Source organism: Euphorbia lathyris, chromosome 1, assembly GCF_963576675.1.
Source record: "Euphorbia lathyris chromosome 1, ddEupLath1.1, whole genome shotgun sequence".
Lineage (NCBI taxonomy): Eukaryota > Viridiplantae > Streptophyta > Magnoliopsida > Malpighiales > Euphorbiaceae > Euphorbia > Euphorbia lathyris.
In genome coordinates, this window is record NC_088910.1 from 102,883,686 (window position 1) to 102,901,401 (window position 17,716).

The 17,716-nt window shown below is 35.1% G+C and overlaps 1 protein-coding gene across 4 annotated transcripts; it reads right to left on the minus strand.

Moving 5' to 3' along the window:
• Window positions 1-3,280: 3,280 nt before the first annotated feature.
• LOC136209402 (GATA transcription factor 26) lies at window positions 3,281-9,700 on the minus strand. Of its 4 annotated transcripts, none has more exons than XM_066000873.1 (8): window positions 9,178-9,700; window positions 7,032-7,403; window positions 6,050-6,482; window positions 5,680-5,752; window positions 5,244-5,347; window positions 4,718-4,904; window positions 4,496-4,595; window positions 3,281-4,052 (listed from the first exon to the last, which is right to left on the minus strand). In XM_066000873.1, exons 1-8 carry the CDS (start codon window positions 9,215-9,217, stop codon window positions 3,742-3,744), a joined length of 1,620 nt encoding a protein of 539 aa, XP_065856945.1. In that variant the 5' UTR covers window positions 9,218-9,700; the 3' UTR covers window positions 3,281-3,741. The 4 variants fall into 4 exon arrangements, with proteins under 4 accessions (XP_065856945.1, XP_065856937.1, XP_065856931.1 ...); XM_066000865.1 differs by having other exon boundaries at window positions 3,281-4,049; window positions 4,481-4,595; XM_066000859.1 differs by having other exon boundaries at window positions 4,481-4,595.
• Window positions 9,701-17,716: the final 8,016 nt, after the last annotated feature.

The window sequence follows — 17,716 nt, forward strand, 5'->3', positions numbered from 1 at the left end:
TTAGAAAATTAATCTAATTAATTTTCTAATCATTAAAAAACAAAATAAAAACCTATTATATGTACGGTGGGGTGACACACACTACAAGAAAGAGATGCAGAGTTTTTTCAAATTCAACCTCTGATTTCCTAATCGAACTGTATCTATTTTTTTAATTAATTTAATTAGATATTTATCCTTACCTTAAATCAAAGATAAGGATAAATCAAGCATTTATTCTTTTCCTTTAAGGAAAAGATAATGTTTATATTTTAACTAATTGAAATATACTTTTCTTTATTTATAATATCCAATATTATAAATATTATTATCTGATTTATATTTCAACCAATTGAAATATAATTTCCTATCATATAATTCCCTTTTTATTGTTAGTTTTATTAGGTTTGGACTTAACTAAATTTTGATCTAACTAAACTCTAGTCACTCAAGCTCGATTTATCACTGATATGTTTCTATTTGAATGTACATAGCTATTATATACATTCAAAGCTACTTTGTATGTGCATTCCAACCACACTTTCTATGCTTGAGATCTTGTAAGACTATCTAATCTTGGTAGTGGGTCCGAAAGATATTTTCACCCCACAAGCCATAAGCAGACTCTAACAAGCCATAATGACAACCCAAATTAGATAGATATCTCATATCAAAAGACCGAGAACTTAATAGTAATCTTAAGTGATCCTGCTATTTGATATCAAGTCTAGTATGAGGCATGACATTGACATCCTCATCGAATGCTCAGACATTTCTTGATCTTTAATTGAACTAATAAGATAAAATGAATTGCCTCATTCGGGTACGGTCACATACTTCTCAACTTCACTAATCAAATGGTCGATGATATCTCATCTCCCGTGAGAAAGTAGCAATCCATACAGTTCACTCATGGCTTCTAAGCATGATATAGAGTATACCCAACTAAACTCATACTTGGTACCCAATCACGAACCCATTAAGCAAATGACCTAATTATACTATGTCTCCTCCAGGCTCAGGGTGACTTTAGGTCTAAGGACTCAACTATGAGTATTACATGAGAGACACTAATGACATTGTTACCATGTGGTGTTCTCATAGCGGATTGATCCAGTGGTTACTGTTTCATAAGCCCTTATACCCTTAACTGACATCTAATGTCCATGACCAATGAAACACCGTCAACAACCAAGGCATATACTAATCTTTAGTTCATCTTCGTTCCCACGATGATAACATACTAGGGATGTTTTAGAATAGTATAATGTTGTCTTATGGTATAACTCCTAGTATTAGACTTAACCTGATTGGAATTGTCTTTGCCCGCATAACTTCATCCCTTACTAAACGCACCGCTTATACGGTGAGTCACGTGACCAATGGATATTCTTTCGTCCTTCGAATGCCAGCTCACCCCTTTTGAATTTTTCGGCATTATTCTACTCCCGATAAACTGAAACTTCTATCGTTTTTACCAAACTCATTGTCTCCAGTCATGATAGAGGATGATGCTTCGTTAACTTGTCTTTAAAATCCTCTCTCAATCCAGTAATGAAATAACCCACATATTAGAGCTCTAGCTGTCGAGTAACCAAAGAAGCCACCAACTCTAAATCCTCAATCGATTCGGTGACGGTACCCATCTGCCTCATGGCTGCCAACTCTTCATAAGGGTTATGAATATCCATATGGCTAAAGCATTGGATGAGCTTTTCCTTGAATATCTCCTATGCTAACTAACGAGTGTATTCCTTTAAAAGAGCGAACCATTTGATGAGAGGGCCCACCATACAAATTTCAGTTATGGCTACTTGTAACTCCCTTAGGGTGTGGTTAATTCTAAAGTAAGTTTATGCTCTTGTGAGCCACCGTCTTGGATCAACTCCTTCAAACAATGGTAACTTCAGTTTTCGACGAGTTAACTGTTGGTCTATATTCTGGTTTACCATTGTAGGCTTTGCAGTTCCCCAGTCAGACATCAAGTTGATGTTTTGGGTTAGTCGTTGCATTCTAGTCAGAATGCTCTGCATCCCTAGTGCTCCCTTTCGTCTCGTCAATTTTCACAGCTCTTCCACGAGATACGAAGTCTTCAGCACCTATCAATATTGGCTACTTGTAACTCCCCTAGAGTGTGGTTGATTCTAAAGTAAGCTTTTGCTCTTGTGAGCCACTCTGTTGGATCAACTCCTTCAAACAATGGTAACTTCACTTTTAGGCCAGTTAGTTGTTGGTCTGTGTTCTTGTTTACCATTGTTTGTTTACCATTGTAAGGTTGTAGTTCCTCGGTTCAACATCAAGTTGACATCTGGGGTTGAGCGTTACATTCTAGTTAGAATGCCCTTCATCCCTAGTGCTCCCTTCCATCCCGTCAATTACCATAGCTCTTCCATGAGATACAAAGTCTTCATCCCCATGGTTGTTTCTCCTGCTTCTTGCTAGTTCAAAAATTGCACTTGAAATTCTTCAAAAGACGATGGCATCGTCGAAAAAACACCCGATAAAATGTGATCCCTTGATTCACAACTCTAGTTACTTGTTGCTCCATCCCAACTATTCTAGGATCAATCGATAACATATTTTGAAAACGAGGATCCATGTCGCATGCATTTTTAGTTATCTGGCAAGAGTTAGACCAAAATGATAGAAAATGTCAATAGAAATTTGTAATAATAGCAAAAAAAAAAAAAAAAAAAAAAAGACATACTTAAGAATGAAGTAATACTATGATGATAGTGAGATTAGTTCAAAGAAAATGGAATAATAGTAGATTATTACGAAGAGGAATAACCCACCTCAAGAAAAAAAAAATGCCAAATTCTTGGTAATGGACACCGCTCACACATGAATACCCATATTACAATGGACTACAATTTTAATTAACAAATGAGGTTGTCAAGAATCGAACCCTCTTTGATAATATGTCATGAAACCAATTGAACTAAAAGCTTAAGCAATAGTTAAATGTCCACTTCATATTAATATCTGACATATGTTTCATGTTTTTCCTCCTCCCGTACACCCTTGAAACTCTAGGCTCAACCTTTATGCTATCATCCTACATCACTATTGTTAACAAATTATTTGACCAAGTACAAAATCAATAAAACCTCTTTAGATGGCACCTCTTTCACATAAAGTCATATACCTTAAATTAAAACTCAAACTCAATATATCTAACTCAAACAACCTATCACTCAAACCAACCTATTTAGTCTATAATACCACTCAAACCAACTTAATTAGTCAGTAATGTACATTTTTATACAAGTAAAACATTGTGCAAATGATCAAGGAAACAAGCCAAATAAACTCTTGCTTTTCAGTTTGATTTTATAAGTTCAAATCTTGACCAAGAAACCATTCCTCTAGCTCAAAAAAATTGGTCTTCAAGCAAAGGATTTTCTAACCTACTTTTGTGACAGGATTCCCCTCATGTGATGCAAAGTAATCTTGTAACTAGGCAGTCAAAAAAGTCTCTCTAGATTTATATTGCAAATACATGGACTAAAAACTGCTGACATGACACTTGAAAGCAAAAGCACCATCTCTTGTGCAATTTGAGCTATATATTACAATCTGTTGTTGTCAACCTATACAAAAAAGCCCCATCCAAATTCGTCCCTTGGCATACCAAGTTTGAAAAGCTTAGGAAAAAGTAAAAGCAATCATCAAACCTCATTCACAAATCGTGAGCTAGTCGCAGGAATGTGGCAAAAGATGAATCTACATAGCCCTAATAATCAAAAGAACTTGGCATTGTCAGGGACGGAATAGATGTGGGTATGTTGAGCTACTGCTAGTGCTTGCCTGTTGCTGTTGCCCAAAACATAAAGCAGGGTGAAGAAGCTCTGCCTGTGGAAATGAGCTATTGGATGGCACATCCAGCAACAAATCCTGATCAGAGTTCTCGTCGGTGTAATGTAAGGAATCCAACATCAGGGAGCCTCCATCAGGAGGAGGCAACGCAAATAGGCTTCTTGGACTAAAGCAAGAGCCATCACTGTCCATTTCTTTGTTTTCATAGGCAGCCTTCATGTTCATCCTTTTCGGACTCTTTATCTTTACTTCTGCTGGAAACAAAAACAAAACATTCAGAATGGTTTCCAACTCGTATGTAAAGATGGTTGAGTACTCAAACTGACAATGGAAGTCATTTCAACATATCATCTTGCTTGAGTAAATGAATGTACTCCATGAAATCTTGCATATGATCTTTATGATTTGGAACTTAAACTAATATGATAATAGAAGTATGGATATGTCTCACTATTCACAAGTAAGTAACCGGAATCGTTGAATAGCTTGGAAACAGTTGATTTAACTTTTCTAATGAATTAGTAATGCCACTCACATAGGAAACAGATTTCCTCTTCTCACTTTAAAGCACAATCTTTTAACTTTTTAACCTTAAGCTCCATGTCAGTAACAATTACCAAATCTCAGTAGTCATTTGTATCTTAATAGTAAGTAAACGTATCATTAGCAACCATTCAGTCACCTGGAATTTTTTTACCTTGGCTGTCCCGCGATCTCTTGGCACTAACCATATTACTGGATGTGAAAATATTTGGTTCTCTTCCAACATTAAACTTTCCAGTACTATTTTTGGACTTCTGCAGCAAAGAAGAGGCATCAATTAGCAATACAGTTTGGGGCTTTACTGTCTAATCCTTTAAATCAGGCAACAGCGTTCTTATATAAAAGATATTTTTGCTTTGAAAGAACAGATTCAAACCTTGAGCTGATTATAATGCTCTACCCATTTGGATTTTGAAAAATTGGACAGTGTAAGCCTTTTCAAAGTATTACAGTCTTCTGCTTTTGCTCCTGAGAAGGAAAGATCAAAGAACCCTTCTGCAAGCAGTTGTTGATAGCAAGATATGTTCTCCTTAAATTGAGGACTATCAAACATGCATTTGACACTGCAAAACAAGACCAATTCTGGATCAGCGATCAACTCTAATGTATAAAACAAGATAAAGACAACAAATGGACCAGCATTCCGTACTGCATGTATGATCATTTGATTTTCATGATACACATCCATTAACATATATTTCACCGCGTAATTAGATGGGAGCAAAATGGAATTTATTCCAGGTTCATCCTGATTGAAATATTGTAAATATTGCTTTGACCTGCTAATAGGTGCAATTTGGTACAATCCCGGCTAATAATAGCATATACAATTACAAATGAGGAACTAATAAGCAGAAATTTAATTGTCTAATCATACCAAGTCTAATGAGTGCAACACTGACCTCTCAGGAAATCTGGTAGTATCAACAGGAGGTAAATATTTTAGTAACTGCTGTTGCTCTTCATTTGTCAAGCATCTGGAGAACTCCTCAAAAGTAAGAACATCCTGTGATAACAGAAAGAGAACCATCATACATATGCAAATAATAGACAAACAATTACCTGTTGGGAACATATCTCGAAACATCATTCTTCCATAAATTGAAGGAAATGAGAAAAGAAACTATGACTCAGAAAAAGTTAAAATAAAAAATTAAGACCTTTGGAATTGGAGAAAAGTATAAAATGTGGAAGTAGTTCAACATTTATAAGAGTATATGCAACAAAGCATGATCATAGTCCATCGTGTAACGCTGCGTCTTATTCAGGATTATAATATTAGACAAGGATAAAATTTGGAAGGACAGCCACACCAAAAACTATTGCGCTTTGACTCACATTCAAGTTCACATCACAAAGTGGTGAATTATGATTTGCCAAGAATTGTGTCCTTTCATGCTGAGACTTATCCCTGAAATTCCAAACAGTAGAATGCATCAGACAAAACAAAAGTAATATTTTTGTGTTAATTACAGAGTAAATATATAGCAAATGTACTTCCATAGCTTTGTTCTCTTTTTAGCCTTGTTGAATGCTAATTATCCATGCTGAAGGCTGAACCCAAGTATTTACGGTTATATTCTCATTTAATCTCTAGGAAGTGATCAGACTAGCATTTTCATATAAAATTAAACAATACAACAAATTTGATCTTTGATGAAAAACTGGCAAAGAGATAGCAATTGAAAGACCTCCAGGGAACAGTTACCTCTTTACTTGCTCTTGCAGTATCCATTGTCCAGTAGGATTCTTAGCTTTTCCAATCCCAGGGCTCGGAGTATATATATTTCTACTTTCACTATGTACAGGAAAAGCCACAGAATGTGAATAAGCCTCATTTGTTGCATATAGTTTGTTCTCAACAGACAGCGAGCTAGCTTCAGATTCCTCATCTCGAGCTATTGAGCTTGGATGTCTTATGAGAACACTTCCATGTCCTATCTCAACAGAAACCATTGGTGTTTCACTCTCAAAAAGCAAGTCCTCTTCAGAAGATCCAGAGAAGCATGAAGACTGTTGTTCGTGCCAAATAGTATATAAATCTTTTGTCAGCTTCTCAACTGGAGATTGTTTTGGACGATTGACACAGGTCCTTTTCTTAGAAGGTACCAAAGTGTCCCACACATTTGATTGGGCTGGACCTGAAGATAAAGCAAGGTACTTGTAATAAACTCTTGAATGATCAAGAAGTTAAAGTATCAGGAGGCATGTTAATACATCATGAGAAGATATACCACCCATCAAATAATAGGAGTCGCATTTATCGACTTCTTGTATGATAGAGCTTCGATTTAGGGAAACTAAGTCTTTGTGCAAGATTTTAACTCTAGTTCTTACTCTCTGGCATTTTCTAAGTACCATTTACAGAGGTCTCAACAGTAATATTGCATTTTAGGATAAAGAAAACTAACAAAGCAGCCAAAACTTCTGGCAGAGCAAACTTTGTTGTTTACGAATTAGTACATTTGTTCTTTATAAGATCAGGAACTTTGTTGTTTAATTAAAATGTTCTCCTGAGTCTTGCCACAATAGTAAAATGTTTATCTTCCTTCGTTCCTCACTTTCTGTTTCCTGGATAGTTTTTCCCTAATCATTGAGCACATACATTCTCAGCTATAGCATTCTTCATATTCAGTCTCTTTGCTCAATCAAAAGATGAAGAATGAGAGTAATTTCAGTAAGGACCCAACCTGTCAAGTCACTTGCATCAGCACTGCCAAATTGTGCACAGCTCTCAGAGTTGGATATGGCTGAACCGGAACTTGATCTATTACTGGCATCTTCATCTAAAACCTTTCTGTAACCATGGGTATATTCAGGGAAAACACCTCCCATCACCACATTATCATGATTTGTCTTTCTTTTAAGTAGCTTCACATCTTTGTTCTTGTTAATAGATATGCTCTTCATTCTGGAGACCCTGTGATCCTCATATTCATCAGGGTCTGCTCGGGCATGAAGAGGTGTATAGTTCACTAGAGTCCCTTTTGTTCTCCATCTAGATCCGCAAGCATTGCATAGCACCGGCTTCTCAGGAGGTCCATTGCGCCAAAGAGGGGTGCCTGTAGACAGATTTATTGTCAGCAATATGTAACACAAACTGCAGATTGTCAAACAAAAGAAGATACTGATTATCTCCAAAAGAAGATACTGATTATTGAATTTAAGCATTTAATGAAGTTTTTAAATTTAGTTCCCTTTTCTATTCAAATAAATATACAAGGATAACTGTGACATAAAAATGTAACCACAGCCTCTAACTCCAAAGCAAGGCTAATCGACCCTGTTTAAAAACACAAAAGGGATCCATTCCAGGAGTGCTCGAAAATACACATACAAAAGAAGAACACTGCATTGAGATCAGAAAAAGAGTTGCCAGTCACCGCATGCCGACAATAATTACAGGGAAGGAATGTAGAAGTAAAGAGTCCTTAATGTGGAGATGGGAACTGAAAGAATTCAATGCGAGGATGAGAAAATGCATGTGAGAAGTCTTTCAAGAAATTGTAGTTTCTCAATCTAGAGAAGGAAATTTGTCTGAAGTTCATTTTAAGTCAACGGAAAAGTACTTCGGATCACACTCTTCATCCTTCACAACATAAATGAGCTAAACGAGAATGTACAAGTACATCACTTCCTTGTTCACTAGATTGCCTAGAGCTTATGCAGCAAAATGCTCTTACACATGAGCTGGCAATAAACCAGGAACAAACATAAACAGAGACCAACATTTTCCAGCGGCGAACAGCATAATAAGAAGAAGCTGGCATTGTTCTATAGAGTTCTCTCTCAAACCCGTAGCATTAAGTATGCCAAGCATCTTCCATAAATTACTAGGTACTGTAAATATCTTTCCCTTTCTCCAATTCAAGGTATGCCAGAATACAAAACCTATTGGCAATGCAGCCCAACCCTTTCGACAATAATTATAAACATATGGCATTTGTTAACCTTTTGATCAGGTTTATAAACAGCACAAAACTAAGTTCCTTAGAGTTAAGACGGGAAGAGAAAACTAAAATGAAGTTATTCCTTAGGTTTATATTGACGACCGCTATACTTCCACTCTACCTTACAAGGAACACCACCAAACTCCATTAGACTGATAACAGAAGTTCTATGAACATTTTAAAGTTCAGACCTCATTCAAGGAGTTGAATTAAATAGGAAAAAGGCGTTTGCTAGCAGCAACTGCCCCTACAGAATGTTTGAATTGACTTGCAGATAATTCCTCTTTTGCAGAAAATGTTCCCCAGAGATCAAATAGAAAGAATATCATGAAGAACTTAATCAAGAGGAGGATTTAGATTTAGCTTTTCATTGAATCATTTGTTTCTACAAGGAAAACACAAAGAGGAACTGCAATTTGACTCCGTAATAGAGTCCGCTAAAATCCTAAGCAGAAATACGAGTTCATAGTAATGAAATTCACACTATGTAACTGCCCAATATTCAATAGATTCCGAAATGAATTAGCACTTGGAATTTATGTTCAAAAATTGTTAGAAGGTCAAAGCCAAACAAGAGAAAAAAAGTTCTATAAAATAGAACAACAAACTCAAGGATTCTGATTATATGAAAACCAAATACAGATTTAGTTCAAATTTCTTGTGCAAACAAACAGCAAACAACAACATCACAAATCATAAATTCATTATCTTCGTACAGGTAATCTCTTCGTTGTTGCTTACAATCGTTCTCTTCAATGAGATAATTATAGGCCCCAATATAAAAATCAACGAAAGGAATATTCATTGAAAAATCAGTAAAGTAATTTAAGAACCGAAAAACATTTTCTCTTGCATAAAAAAAAAGTTGGGAGAAACAAGAACTCACTTGTAACTCCACAGTGACAGCAAGGTCCTTGCTTGCCCATATCTCTCTTTTCTTTGAGTGAAGGAAATTAAAATTCAAAAGCAAATTTACAGAAAGAGGAGAAAACAAATTTTCTCAAAACACAAAAAGCTAAAAAATATAAACAAAAATTCAGCAATTTAAAAAATTCAGTTTGTTATCTAGAAAAGCTTATATACGAGTGAAAATATTAGGCTTTTGTGCAAAAACCCAGAAAAAGAGTTTGCAAAATAGAGCAAAAGCCAAAGAACCCAGAAGAGTTTAAAGCTTAAAGTTGAATAAAATTAGAAAAATCAAAGAGAAAACGGAAGTATTTGAAAGGGCAAATTCAGCTGAGAATCTGTACAATCCAATGGAGAAAAGGAAGGGCCATTAAGAGGAATCTAATAAATGAGTATTGAAATGAAGGAAGAAGAAGAAGGAGAAGGTGAAATGGGAAAAAGAGAGAGAATGAGAAATGAGAAATGGGAAAGGGAAAGAGGAGGAGGAGAGGCTATATGTATTGTTTATGAAGTAAATGTTGGAGCTTTCCTTTCCTTTTGTTTTTTTTTTTTTCATTTGCTTTATTTTTAATGTTATTGTGAAAGATTTTCAATTCTTTTTTTTATATATATTATTATATCATTTAATTATTAGTTTTTATTTTACTTTAAAAAATGGTTAGTGATAAGTAGTAGAGGAATATTATTTGCACATATCCTTGTTGACTATGGACTTTTCTGCTTTCTTTTTTGTGTAAATTTTCAAAACCCCATAAAATAGTATTTTGTGAAAATTCAGAGAAATGATAATAATGTGAATTTTAGAGGTTTTGAAAGAAATTTGACGAATTGGAGAAATATATATTAGAAAACTTAGCTAGAGAACAACCAAAAAAGAGAAAGATACAAAATAGTTTTGTTTGCCTTCTTTTATTATTTTTTCATCCTATAAATATTTATAAATACAAATTTAATATATTTCATAAACAATAATTAATTTTAAATATCATGTATATTATCTGAAAATGCTCTTAATTAATGATGTTATTTAATGAATTAAGTATTTAATGTAGTACAAATTTAACAATTTTAAATTATAAAGAGAGTTGGGGCTATTTGTCGGTATCTGAATGTGCACTGTCCGATGATTATAGTCGTTATTTAATAAATAAAGTACTTAATGTAGTCCAAGTTTAACAATTTTAAATTGCAAAGAGAGTTGTAGCTGCTTATCGGTATCTGGCGTGCACTGCACAAAGATTAGAGTGGTGTTCACTAAATGAAAACCAATATGGTTGCTAACATCTTAGCAAAGTACTTTTTTTATAGAAATTGGGACGAGACAGAACTTGGGCGGGGTGAGCACCTATGGCCCAAGAACTGTCAAACCCGCAATATATTAATAAAAGAAAAAAGTGAATGTTTGAACAAGAGAAGATGAAGGAGAACAAACAAAAAGAAGGGGGAGGAGAAAATATAAGAAAAGTCAAGAAAAACGCAAGTGTGAAATACTACAAATGTCATCATTGATAAACCTGTGGCAAAAAGCATGAGCTGAAGGCCACCAATTGATCACTGAGGAAGAGACTCCAAACTTTGCCAATGCATCAGCAAATTTATTCCCTTCCCTAAAGATGTGTGAAAAGAGAATGTTCATCCTAGAGCAAATGCTGAGACAATGCAACCACTCTTGTCGAATACTCCAAGGAACATCCATGGAACGATGTCTAAGCAGATTAACTACGTACATTGAGTTTGGCTCAACCCAAAGCTGATGCCAATTTTTCTCCCAAACAAGTTCAATTACGAAAATAGCGGCTCTCAATTCAGCCATATAAGCAAAATGGGGGTAGAAAAAGTAAAACAACCTTTGGAAAAGCCTCGATAGTTGCGAAAAATACCTCCCACTCCTGCCTCTCCAGGTGTGCCAAAAGCAGAGTCGTCCACATTGACTTTAACCCAGTCTGGAGGAGGTTTAAGCCAATGGACCTGAATAATATTGGGAGCAGGAGGCAGCCTAGGAGAAGCCAAAAGACGGGATAAGATAACATCATCTCTGCGCGAAGAGCAAAAACCTTTAGAAGTGGCAAAGTACTCTCAAATCAATCGAAAGAGGGTGATCTTCGAGTGCTGAATAGAAGGAGAAACTTCCTTAAAGATTGCTTCATTCCTGCAATGCCAGATTAACCAGATGTAAGTGACAGCGGCAACACGCCAGATCATCGACACCTGTGAGCCAAAAAGAATGCTACGAAGAGTGTTGAAGAAGTGGATGAATTGTGAATGACGAGGTAAAGAGCAGTCAAAATAAATCTCTAGGGCCCTCCAAAGAGAATCTGCAAAAGAACAGCTAATGAATAAGTGGTTAATGGACTCAGCATCTCTACCACATAGAACACAACGAGAGGCAATGGAGAATCCTAGACGCTGCAGGAGGTCGTGAGTTGGAACCCGGCCATGCAAAACTCTCCAGAAAGTGAAGGAACGAGAAGGGGGAGTATGAGCATTCCAAACAAATTTATACCAGTCCACCGAGGAGGAACTAGGACTGATAACCGAATAATACTCTTTGGAAGTGAAAATACCCTTCGTAAAGGGCTGCCAAGCGCAGAAATCAATATCATCTCTACCTCGTGAATAGATCGAATACTGCCTTGAACAACCGAAGGTAGAGTACCTAAGTCAAGCCACTCACTTAATGTAGTCCAAGTTTAACAATTTTAAATTGCAAAGAGAGTTGTAGCTGCTTATCGGTATCTAGCGTGCACTGCACAAAGATTAGAATGGTGTTCACTAAACGAAAACCAATATGGTTGTTAACATCTTAGCAAAATACTTGTTAAGAGGGTCTAGCTCTTCTTTTTGGAATCCAGCTCCTCAATTTGTGAGACATATGACTGAATTGGATATAATTGAATTAGCTTCTTAACACATCTTCTTTTTCTTAGTAAAAAAAACTACAAAGAGAAAGATAAAATTCATATGTAACATAAATATATATAAAATAATTATTTCTCACGTCTCATGAAATATGCATAATTCATTTTTTAATTATAAATAGCCACCAATTTTCTAATGTGTCCCTGTTTATTATAATCATTGTTAAAGAAAATGGTCACATAGACCGTTTAAGTGTTCAAAATTGAAAATTCGTTCCAATTTTTTTATTAGGCCCTTTGAGCGTTTCTCTAAGCGTTTTGTGACGCCTAGATTATCTTGACCTAGATTACATGGGCAACACATGAACAATTATCGAAAAAAAACACTATTATTATTATTTTTCTGTTTTTTGTTTTATTATAATTTTTTTAATATTTTTGCAGGATTCTTAGTGAATTGTATTATTATTTTTAGATATTTTTGTTTAATTATATTTTTTACTTGTTTTCATGGTATAGTTTAATATTTTAATGACATATAATTTTTGTTGAATTATATTATTTATGGACATTATTTTTTATCCATTTAAGTTGTTTCAATAACATTATTATCGAAATGTTATTGTTTACACATTTTTAAAACTATATGTTATAAATGTATATGTTTTTCTATATTAAATTATTTTATATTGTTTTTAGAAAGTATAATACATATTTAATTATATTTACATAATCATTTGTTTGTTAATTGTTAGGATTTATTTAGGTCATGGGTCGAAGAAATAATCCACCCAAAATGAAATAAGGCCAAGTCCATCCAAAAAGATGGAGAATTAGGGTTAGGGTTTTATAAGCTAAAAATAAATAGTCATCTAATCCTAATCACAATGTTAATCAGAGTTGATCCCACACAATATAAAATATTCTTTGTGCCTCTCTTTTGTACTCATACTCCACTCTCATGTCTCCTAAGTCAGTATTTAGTTTATGGATCTACCGTTCTCACCTCATAATTAGTATATACGTGAGTGATACGTGACCAATGATACAAGATTGTGGTTGATTCTATTCTTTTGATGTTTATCTTCTCAATGGGTTCTGCTCTATAATAGGCAAGCCTCAAACCCGTGTTTGTATTAGGATTATTTGTTAAGATAACCCCTTCATTGGTATCAGAGCCACAAATCGTGTTCTATCTGTTTTGATCCGCATATATAAAGAAAAACATAGTTTTTGATGATAGAAATAATATTTGTATTATATTTGTGTTATATGGGCATGTATGCGTGTTTTTTGAGCTATTTTTTTATGCAAAACAACACCGAATTCGTAGAAAATTGTGTTATTTTACATTTGGAAGTTTTCTGTTTCAGATTTATATGAATTTCAGTCTCAACCGAGAGTGTTTGAGTCTCAAACCTTATTTTTCATTCATCATATCGACAAACGTACTTCACCATCGTTAGGGTTGTAAATGAGACAAGCTGCTCATGAGCGGCTCGATGGTCGGCTCGATAAAATCTCGGCTCGGCTCGGCTCGATTTGTAAACGAGCTGCTCATGAGCATGATTTACTGGCTCAGTTCATAAACAAGTCGAGCTTGAGCAGGCCAAAGCTTGGCTCGAAAGCTCGCGAGAAGGCTCGATTAGAACATTTATGAACAAATTTTAGTTTTGTAGAAAACTATATAATTTTATGTTAGTTCACAAATATCTAAACTTAATATTATTTCATTTGCTATTAGATGAGTTCATTCACAAACATAATAAATGAGTAATAGACGAACTATTTGTAAGCATGTTGTTTATTTATTCACGAACTTTGCTTGTGGGCTTGTTTATGTACACAATTAAAGAGTTATTTACGAGCAAACTTCACAAATATAATTAACGATTTACTCACAAATAATTCACGGTTAGATAATTTTCTTAATGAACCAAGTCCAAAGAGGATGTTGGGCTAGAAAGAAGCTCGAAGCTCGGCTCGAGCTTGTTGAGCAAGCCAAAGCTCGGCTCGGCTCGGGCTCGAGCTCGTTAATTTTATAACGAGCCGAGTTTGAGCAGATTAAAGCTCGGCTCGGCTCGGCTTGGTTCGATTACAGCCCTAACCATCGTGACCAAAGGCCCTAAAAATCGTAGACTAAACCAAATTTTGAAAGGAACAGACAGTGAGAAGGCGGTGTGTGGCCACCTATGGGCACCACGCGCCTACATGCAGGCGCATGCCATGTATTGTGTGTGTGGCACACGCGCTAATCACGCCACAATGCGTGGCGGTCCGCATCCAACCTCAATGCGTATGGATCCCACATGCCAATCGCATGTGCGACGCATGAGGGGCTTTCTCCAACCGATTTACTACTTGATTTTTTTCCAGTACATGTTTTGGAATTTTTCTGATTTCCTGATATATTTTTGGTAATTTTTATATAATTAGAATATTTAATTTTGAATTGTTTTTTTTTTTGGTAGAAAAGGAAAGGAAAGCAAACGAAACAAAAGCAACTACACCGGGATTAGCCTAGGAAAGCCAACCCCAATCCTATCTTCTAAAAGAAGAGGAGAAAGAGCGATAGGGGGAACGGTAAGGGTAGAAACACCTAACACCCCCTCATGGCCAGCCGCCGCCAAGTGATCTGCAACACGGTTCTGCTCCCGGAAAATGTGGCTGAACTCAAGGATTTCAAAAGAGGAGCTAAGCCTCTTAATAGCTTTAATAAGGTTGCGGCTATGAAGACCCATGGCATGACTACCCAAAATCATATTGATGGCCTCCAAGTTATCTGACTCCACAGAAAGCCTCTTAACACCCAGCCTAATCGCCAGCTGGATGCCAGAGAGAATGCCCCAGAGCTCCGCAGAGAAGGAAGAACCCAAACCCAAATTCTAGGTAAACCCAGAAAGCCAGGCGCCTCCCGCATCCCTAAGAACACCTCCGGCAGCAATCTTACCATTACTGAGGCAGGAACCATCAGTATTCAGCTTCACCACCCCCTCACTCGGCCTTCTCCAACTCACGAGGTGGACATCAGTACTCGGGGAAGAACTGGCAAGGGACTCACCTTTGAAACTATCAATAATAGAGGGGAGTTTCTTCAAGAAGAACTCAGCTAAGTTAGGCAAAAGCACAGCTTTATTATCAAAAATCTCCTCATTTCTCCATTTCCAAACTTGATGACAGATAATGGCAAAGAAAATGTCCCCATGCTCCATATAAGACAATAAATTTTCCCTAATACCATATGAGAACCAGTCGTTCACTGAATGGGACATGAAGGAAGAGAAAGTATGTTGTGGAAGAATTTTCTTCCAAACCTCTTCACTCTTAGGGCAATCCCTAAGAGCATGGCACAAAGATTCAACCTGGCCTCTACATCTACTTGAATTGTTTACTATTCTAAAATCATTTAAAAATAAAAGAAAATATTTTTTAGTTTTCCAAAAAATTATAAAATTATTTATAAAAATTCTAATAATCGGAAATAATTTTTTGAAAACATTTTTGGTTCAATCAAAATGTGTTTTGATTGATAAAGACGTTTTTGTATATGTACATTAACCCTTTTTTCCTTTTATTATTATTTACTTTTTGACAGTAATGGCTTCCGCCAAACACACTCATGTGGTTCCTCGGACTCCTGCTCAATTCACTAAGCTGCGAAAGGATATGAGAAAATGCAAGATGACATGCTGCGTTAAGTGGGACGATGCCGATGTAATTGTGTGTCATGTAGTCAAAATGTAAAATCTTGTGTAAAAGTGCGTTTTGCTGGTGGTCTAGCGCAAGCTCAGAAACCTAAAGTTCTCTTCAATATGTTGAAAATATCGTTCACGGCTCTAACGCTTAGGCGTTTATATGCCTTAAGTTGGTTTAAATTCGTGATGAGTTACGAAAATTGTGTTATTATCTTGATGAATAGGTTGGACATTATGCTTGTCATAATTGTTGCCATATGTTTTGGTTTGGAGCTGAGATCGGGTAGACTCCTTTATGCATATTGGCATAAAACAGAGTTTAATAAGTTTTCAAAGGATTTGCTTTTCGATGTTGTCATGACAGTTCCAGTCAAAATTTGTTATGATTACAATTCAAAAAATAAGTGATTTTCTTTCTATTTATGGAATTTTTTGAGAAAACTTTTAAGTTAGTTTTTCAATTTATTTTTATTTAATTATTATGTTAGTTTTTACCAAATATGTTTGGATTGCTTAGGATTATATTATGAAAAATATATTAGAAAATTTTAGTTAGAAAACCAAAAAAAAAAAGAGAGAAAGAAATAAAAGAGTTTTATTTGACTTCTTTTATTATTATTTCCATGGTGTTAAATTATATTCTTTTTTTCATCCCATAAATATTTATAGATACAAATTTAATAAATTTCATAAACAATGATAAATTTTAAATATTATGTATATTTTTTTTAAAATGCTTTTAATTGATGATGTTATTCATTGAATAAGTATTTAATGTACTTCAAATGTAGCAATTTTAAATTAAAAAGAGAGTTGTGTCTACTTGTTGTTGGTATCTGATTGTACACTGTCCGAAGATTACAGTAGTGCTCACTAAATGAAAAACTAATATGGTTACTAACGTTTTAGCAAAATACTTATTAACAGAAGTAGCTCTTCTTTGTGGAATTCAGCTGCTTAATTTGTGAGACATATGGCTGGGTTTTAATTGAATCAACTTCTTAATATATATTATTTTTCTTAATAAAACCATCACAAAGATAGCGATACAATCCATCTGTACCAAATATATATATATATATATAATAATGATTTCTCACATCTTATAAAATACACATAATTCATTTTTAGTTATAAATAGCCACCAATTTTCTAACTGTGTCCCTATTTATTATGATCATTGTTCAAGAAAATGATCACCTGGGCCGTTTAAATGGTCAAAATCGAAAACCTGTTCTGATTTTTATTAGTACCTCTGAGCGTTTCTCTAAGCGTTTTGTGACGCCTAGATTATCTTGGTAGCGATTAGGTGGAACCTAGATTGCGTGGGCAATTCATGAATAATGATCTGGAAAAAAAACACTTTTATTTTTATTATTTTTTGTTTTTTTGTTTTATTATAATTTTTTAATATTTTTGCATGATTGTTCGTGAATTGTATTTAGACGCGGCAAAATAACACACGATCTGATTACACGACACGTATTTTTAGTGTTACTATTGAGCTTAGTAGGTAATGGATCATTTTCGAGTCAATCCGAAAATGACACGAATTTTTTTTTGCGGTCGTGTTCGGGTCAACCCGAAAAACACAAAAATGTGAAATTACAAAAATAACATTAGGGTTCACATTACATTTGATTGAGTATAAATTATGAAAAACCGAATTTTTCTTTCTAGGCGACATTCTTCTCTTCTCTCCCATTTCAGTTTCTTACATAGCCAATAAGGGTGAGAGAGATTTGAGAAGTGAGAGTTCAAAATTTTCTGGCACGACCGTCTGAGTTCAAAATCTATCGGCCACCACCGTTTGGATTCGAAATCTGTCGGCCACCACCGATTCCTTCTCTTCATTTCCTCCCGCTCAAGTTTTTGCACAATCTCTCAAAGGTAAACAATATATATCCTCTTTTTCTCTCCATGAATTTCATCGGACTCTGTTACATGTAAAGAAAAATAAACACAT